Source organism: Penaeus japonicus, unplaced genomic scaffold, assembly GCF_977035675.1.
Source record: "Penaeus japonicus unplaced genomic scaffold, GWHDUDI00000001_assembly GWHDUDI00000042, whole genome shotgun sequence".
Taxonomy (NCBI): Eukaryota; Metazoa; Arthropoda; class Malacostraca; order Decapoda; family Penaeidae; genus Penaeus; species Penaeus japonicus.
This window is the reverse complement of record NW_028234444.1, coordinates 16,584,980-16,592,479: the sequence shown is the minus strand read 5'-3', so window position 1 is coordinate 16,592,479 and position 7,500 is coordinate 16,584,980. Positions and strand designations below refer to the sequence as shown.

The following is a 7,500-nucleotide window of genomic DNA, read 5'->3' as shown; positions in this document are numbered from 1 at the left end:
GGATTCCAATCTCAAAGTTAGGTGGGGAGGTGTCACCGACATAGGCCAGGTGGGGGAGGTGGATATCCCTCTGAATTTTGGGCCGGTAAAGGTTTGGCATTCCTTTTTAGTGGCGGATTCGTGGAATTTGCCGGGGAAGCTTTTGTTAGGGTGCGATTTCATTCGAAAGCATCAGGTAGTTTTTATAAATCAACCTCCTCAGCCCATCCACCTGTCAATCGAAGGTCAACAGGTGGATGTGTTATGGAGTCCTCCTAAGGATGGTTCTGTTGCTACTGAATTGTGTGGTTGTAGGGGACGCCCTGTAACCAGTCCAGAGAGGCCGAGTCCGGGGACGCCTGGTGCGTCGGCCCCTGGGGGAGCAAACAGACCAGAGGAGGAGGCACTCAAAGCTGAGGTGGAGGACATTGTAGATAGTGGTATAGCTTATAGTGGGTTAGCCACGTTAAGAGAAAGCCAGGTTTTGGAAGCACAGTCGTGCGGTGTTTTAGATTTAGAGCTCAGTGGGGATGGAAAGGTTCCAGGGAGGATAGATTCCATGTTATTCATTCCACGGGAGTTAGCTGGCTTAAGACTTTCGGAAGGGATAGTCGGGGTACGACGGACCGGAAATAGTCTTTGGTTCAGGGTTCCTTATGCAGTAGAGGAGGATGTTCCTGTTGAGGTAGATACAACGGTCTGCATAGGGGACGTCGTCGGATTGCAAAAACGTCAATCTGACGAGGATGTAGTCGCGATAGGGGCTGTCAGTTCTAGCATAAGTACTATGGATTATAGGGTAGTTAGGTTGTTAGAAGAAGTGGATGGCTGGTTCGCGAGGGGTTCAAAGGAACATGACATGATATCAGGATTGGTTCGGGAATTTCCTAGAGTGTTCTCTTTGGATGATGAACCATTGGCGATCTCAGATCATTTCTTTCATGAGGTCAGGGCTAAGGGACCACCTATTTTTAAGAAGTCATATCCAATCCCTTTGAAGTATAGGGAGGAGATTAGGCGCCAAATCGAGGATATGATGGCTCAGGGGGTTATTTCGCCTTCAAGGTCCCCTTATAATAGCCCATTAGTACCCGTGAAGAAGAAAGATGGCAGTTTGAGGCTGTGCTTGGATTTTAGGCTTCTAAATGAAGTTATTCCAGATGATAGATATCCACTGCCTCACATAGACACAATCCTGCAGCGAATGGGTCAGAGCAAGTTTTTTTCTTGTCTCGATCTCCGTCAAGGGTATCATCAAATCCCTTTGACACCGCAAAGCAGGGACATGACGGCTTTCTCGACGCCAGACGGACACTACCACTACAATGTGTTACCGTTTGGTTTGAAGGATGCTCCAGCATCTTTCCAACGTATCATAAACCAGGTTCTCACCGGATTAGTAGGGGAGGTCGGGTTTGTGTATTTAGACGATATTGTCGTACTAGGTGATTCGTGGGAAGAACACTGTGAAAATTTGAGGGCAGTGCTGGTACGGTTGCAAGAAGCAAACCTAGCACTGAAGCTATCTAAATGTGTGTTTTTTAAACCCCAGGTTGATTACTTGGGACACATTATCTCGGCAGAAGGGGTGAAACCTCAACCAAGAAAGGTTCAGACAATGAGAGAATATCCCTCCCGCTTACCGTACGCGATTTGCAGGCATTTTTAGGTGCTGCAAATTATTATCGCAAGTTCATTAAAGGGTTCGCAGGCATAGCGAGACCATTAGTTGACCTGACTAGAGGGATTCGGTCTGCTGATAATAAGAGTAAATTAAAGTGGAGCCCTGAGGCAACGGAAGCATTTGAGATTTTGAAAATGACTCTGAGTGAGGACATAGTGTTAAGTTTCCCAGATTTCAGCCGAGCGTTTGTTCTGGCCACTGACGCCAGCAAGTTCGCAATTGGGGGGGTCCTACAGCAAAGGGGCGATGATGGAGCACTAAGACCTTTGTCATATTTCAGTCGAGCGCTGAAGGGGCCGGAGTTGAATTATAGTACGATTGAGCGAGAGGCATTAGCAATAGTTTAGGGACTCCAGATAAATCGTACTATCATTCAGGGCTACCGCGTGGAAGTTCATTCAGACCATAAACCTCTGCGGTATTTGTTCACGAATAAGGAGGGATCAGACCGGGTGGCTAGGTGGCGGATGGCCATAGCTGATTATGATATTCAGGTGGATTATATACCTGGGAAGGATAATGTAGTAGCTGATGCGTTATCCCGCATAAGAGAGGCTGATCACCTTATTGATGATTTAGTAGTGGGAGCCATTACACGGAGTAAACAGCTAACCAGAGGAGCAGTGGAACAACCTGCTAGTTTGGATAGTTCCATAACTGCTGGATGTCAGGGGAAAGCTTCCCCAGAGGTAATAAAGGTGTGGTCGGTAGATGATTTACGGAAAGCTCAAGAAGGGGACGCTTTTTGGAGTTTGCTCAAACATCACTTGGTAGAGGGGACAGCTTTGCCGAAGGGGTTTAACAAACGTACACCTGGAGGTTTGGATACATATAAAGTTAGACCGGACGGGCTATTATATAATGTATATACAAATGTCTATGGAGTTAAAGTTTACAGGGTAGTGGTACCGGACGACTTTAAAGAGACTGCGTTGCAGCTGGCACATAGTCTCCCTATCTCAGGCCACGGAGGAATAACAGCTACTCTGGTTAGACTGGAAAAGTTTGCATTCTTTAAGGGAATGAAAGATGCGGTGCGAAAATTTTGCAGCAAGTGTGAAGTTTGCCTGCGTTGTAAACCCGGGAGGGAGGTATCAGCTCCGTTATTACACTACCCGGAAGTCACCGAACCGTTTCAGAGGGTCCATATGGATATAGTCGGACCTTTTCCGGGGGCAGGGGGATTTAAGTACATCCTTACTGTAGTGGATGCTCTGACCAAATATCTCTATGCAGCCCCTTTGAAGACAAAAGAGGCATCTGAGGTGGCGAGGGCGTTCATCGAGACAGTAGTGTTAAATGAAGGGGCCCCAGGACATGTTGTAACAGATGGGGGAGGAGAGTTCGTAAATGAACTGTTTAAGGAGTTATGTGTACAATTGCATATAAACAAGCATGTCATCACTCCTTACCATCCTAGTTCAAATGGCCAGGTAGAAAGAGTAAATGGTGTTTTAACAAAGATTCTGCGGACCTTAGTTTGGGATAACCCAGGTAGTTGGAATGTGATGTTGCCTATGGCTATCCTAGCATACAACACTGCATATCACCGGATAATTAAGGATTCCCCATTCTTTGCCCTGAAACACCGTGACCCGAAGTGGCCATATATATATTATTCTCCAAAGAGACAGTCCCATGGTATAATTTGGAAAATTATTCCAAAGAACTTAAGGTGATAGGTAGTAAAGTTTTTAAACGCTGCCAGCATCACATTGAAGAGGAAATTAAGAGGAGGCCTCGCGATAGGCCTCAGTCCAGGCACCTTCCAGTCGAGGAGGGTGATCGAGTGTATGTTCAGGCAGTGCCAAAGCCTGGGATAAGTAAAAAGGTACAGCCACTGTATACTGGACCTTATCGAGTTATAGACAGGGTTAGTGATGTAGTATTTAAGATACAAAGGCTGTCAGACAAGAAGGAAAGTAAAATTCATATAGACAGATTGAGATTAGAGACGTCTCTTCGACCGGGTCAAGCTCGAAATGTAAACAGGGCATATCCAATACACGATTTAACTGATGTAGAGGAGACAAGTGAGAGTTCTCGAAATGAAAGTCAGTAAGGAAAACTCTCATGTTCTGAGTTGTATGTTTGTTTCATATTCTGTGCCTGTGGAGCTCATGCTAGGAACATGACATGATATCAGGATTGGTTCGGGAATTTCCTAGAGTGTTCTCTTTGGATGATGAACCATTGGCGATCTCAGATCATTTCTTTCATGAGGTCAGGGCTAAGGGACCACCTATTTTTAAGAAGTCATATCCAATCCCTTTGAAGTATAGGGAGGAGATTAGGCGCCAAATCGAGGATATGATGGCTCAGGGGGTTATTTCGCCTTCAAGGTCCCCTTATAATAGCCCATTAGTACCCGTGAAGAAGAAAGATGGCAGTTTGAGGCTGTGCTTGGATTTTAGGCTTCTAAATGAAGTTATTCCAGATGATAGATATCCACTGCCTCACATAGACACAATCCTGCAGCGAATGGGTCAGAGCAAGTTTTTTTCTTGTCTCGATCTCCGTCAAGGGTATCATCAAATCCCTTTGACACCGCAAAGCAGGGACATGACGGCTTTCTCGACGCCAGACGGACACTACCACTACAATGTGTTACCGTTTGGTTTGAAGGATGCTCCAGCATCTTTCCAACGTATCATAAACCAGGTTCTCACCGGATTAGTAGGGGAGGTCGGGTTTGTGTATTTAGACGATATTGTCGTACTAGGTGATTCGTGGGAAGAACACTGTGAAAATTTGAGGGCAGTGCTGGTACGGTTGCAAGAAGCAAACCTAGCACTGAAGCTATCTAAATGTGTGTTTTTTAAACCCCAGGTTGATTACTTGGGACACATTATCTCGGCAGAAGGGGTGAAACCTCAACCAAGAAAGGTTCAGACAATGAGAGAATATCCCCTCCCGCTTACCGTACGCGATTTGCAGGCATTTTTAGGTGCTGCAAATTATTATCGCAAGTTCATTAAAGGGTTCGCAGGCATAGCGAGACCATTAGTTGACCTGACTAGAGGGATTCGGTCTGCTGATAATAAGAGTAAATTAAAGTGGAGCCCTGAGGCAACGGAAGCATTTGAGATTTTGAAAATGACTCTGAGTGAGGACATAGTGTTAAGTTTCCCAGATTTCAGCCGAGCGTTTGTTCTGGCCACTGACGCCAGCAAGTTCGCAATTGGGGGGGTCCTACAGCAAAGGGGCGATGATGGAGCACTAAGACCTTTGTCATATTTCAGTCGAGCGCTGAAGGGGCCGGAGTTGAATTATAGTACGATTGAGCGAGAGGCATTAGCAATAGTTTAGGGACTCCAGATAAATCGTACTATCATTCAGGGCTACCGCGTGGAAGTTCATTCAGACCATAAACCTCTGCGGTATTTGTTCACGAATAAGGAGGGATCAGACCGGGTGGCTAGGTGGCGGATGGCCATAGCTGATTATGATATTCAGGTGGATTATATACCTGGGAAGGATAATGTAGTAGCTGATGCGTTATCCCGCATAAGAGAGGCTGATCACCTTATTGATGATTTAGTAGTGGGAGCCATTACACGGAGTAAACAGCTAACCAGAGGAGCAGTGGAACAACCTGCTAGTTTGGATAGTTCCATAACTGCTGGATGTCAGGGGAAAGCTTCCCCAGAGGTAATAAAGGTGTGGTCGGTAGATGATTTACGGAAAGCTCAAGAAGGGGACGCTTTTTGGAGTTTGCTCAAACATCACTTGGTAGAGGGGACAGCTTTGCCGAAGGGGTTTAACAAACGTACACCTGGAGGTTTGGATACATATAAAGTTAGACCGGACGGGCTATTATATAATGTATATACAAATGTCTATGGAGTTAAAGTTTACAGGGTAGTGGTACCGGACGACTTTAAAGAGACTGCGTTGCAGCTGGCACATAGTCTCCCTATCTCAGGCCACGGAGGAATAACAGCTACTCTGGTTAGACTGGAAAAGTTTGCATTCTTTAAGGGAATGAAAGATGCGGTGCGAAAATTTTGCAGCAAGTGTGAAGTTTGCCTGCGTTGTAAACCCGGGAGGGAGGTATCAGCTCCGTTATTACACTACCCGGAAGTCACCGAACCGTTTCAGAGGGTCCATATGGATATAGTCGGACCTTTTCCGGGGGCAGGGGGATTTAAGTACATCCTTACTGTAGTGGATGCTCTGACCAAATATCTCTATGCAGCCCCTTTGAAGACAAAAGAGGCATCTGAGGTGGCGAGGGCGTTCATCGAGACAGTAGTGTTAAATGAAGGGGCCCCAGGACATGTTGTAACAGATGGGGGAGGAGAGTTCGTAAATGAACTGTTTAAGGAGTTATGTGTACAATTGCATATAAACAAGCATGTCATCACTCCTTACCATCCTAGTTCAAATGGCCAGGTAGAAAGAGTAAATGGTGTTTTAACAAAGATTCTGCGGACCTTAGTTTGGGATAACCCAGGTAGTTGGAATGTGATGTTGCCTATGGCTATCCTAGCATACAACACTGCATATCACCGGATAATTAAGGATTCCCCATTCTTTGCCCTGAAACACCGTGACCCGAAGTGGCCATATATATATTATTCTCCAAAGAGACAGTCCCATGGTATAATTTGGAAAATTATTCCAAAGAACTTAAGGTGATAGGTAGTAAAGTTTTTAAACGCTGCCAGCATCACATTGAAGAGGAAATTAAGAGGAGGCCTCGCGATAGGCCTCAGTCCAGGCACCTTCCAGTCGAGGAGGGTGATCGAGTGTATGTTCAGGCAGTGCCAAAGCCTGGGATAAGTAAAAAGGTACAGCCACTGTATACTGGACCTTATCGAGTTATAGACAGGGTTAGTGATGTAGTATTTAAGATACAAAGGCTGTCAGACAAGAAGGAAAGTAAAATTCATATAGACAGATTGAGATTAGAGACGTCTCTTCGACCGGGTCAAGCTCGAAATGTAAACAGGGCATATCCAATACACGATTTAACTGATGTAGAGGAGACAAGTGAGAGTTCTCGAAATGAAAGTCAGTAAGGAAAACTCTCATGTTCTGAGTTGTATGTTTGTTTCATATTCTGTGCCTGTGGAGCTCATGCTAGGCTATTTTTTCAGATTATTTTGGGAGTGGGGGCCCGGGTGGAGTCAGAGGATTCCTTAGCAAACACCGGTCTGGTTTTCATTCCTGAAGGACGGGTCCTGTACACCTCCTCCGTACAACTTATACCTATACAAGTGGAGAGGACACGATTTACTGGACCTTTGCTCGAGCTCCAGGCCTGGCTTCGAAAAGTGGAACAACGTCTAAATACTCTCAAGTTAAGTAGCTCAGATCAAGATGGGAAGTACCGGGATGGGGGAATGCACTCTGATCTTGTGAAGCCCATATTGGATGGTTTAAGTACGACGGTCACTCAGTTATCGGATGAGATTGATTATCAGAATTTGGTAATTCGAGACTTTTTCTTATCAATGGGCGGGAAGATAAGAAAGACACGTTCTATTGTTGGGGGGATTTCTGCTCTAACAAATGTGGCGAACTTTGTCTTGGGAGTGGTAACAAATAGCCGGATTGATAGATTACATTCTATGATAGTGTCTACAGAGGAAACGGCTCGTAAAGCTTTAGAGATGGGGGAAGTGACATTTTCTCTCATGGATAGTGCTCTTGGGGACGTCGCGCGCCTCGAGGAGGCACAAAGAAGACTGGAGGATTCCATGGGGTTATTAGAGTGGGCGGTAAAAAGAATGGGAAAGTCAATGGGGGAAACCCAGCGCTTATTCTTGCTTAGTCTAACCCTGGAAAATTACAGGTCAGTGTTACAGAGGGTCAGACATGACCAGTCCTCA

General features: G+C 45.6%; 1 protein-coding gene across 1 annotated transcript in view; it reads left to right on the top strand.

Moving 5' to 3' along the window:
- The window catches only part of LOC147466692 (uncharacterized), an 11,433-nt gene that overhangs the window by 2,334 nt on the left and 1,599 nt on the right, over positions 1-7,500 (top strand). Inside the window, exon 2 of the mRNA XM_086535265.1 lies at positions 6,766-7,500. This exon is cut by the window's right edge and continues 1,599 nt beyond it. Within this exon, the coding sequence (XP_086391391.1) occupies positions 6,766-7,500 (735 nt within the window). The remainder of the gene's footprint in view (positions 1-6,765) is intronic.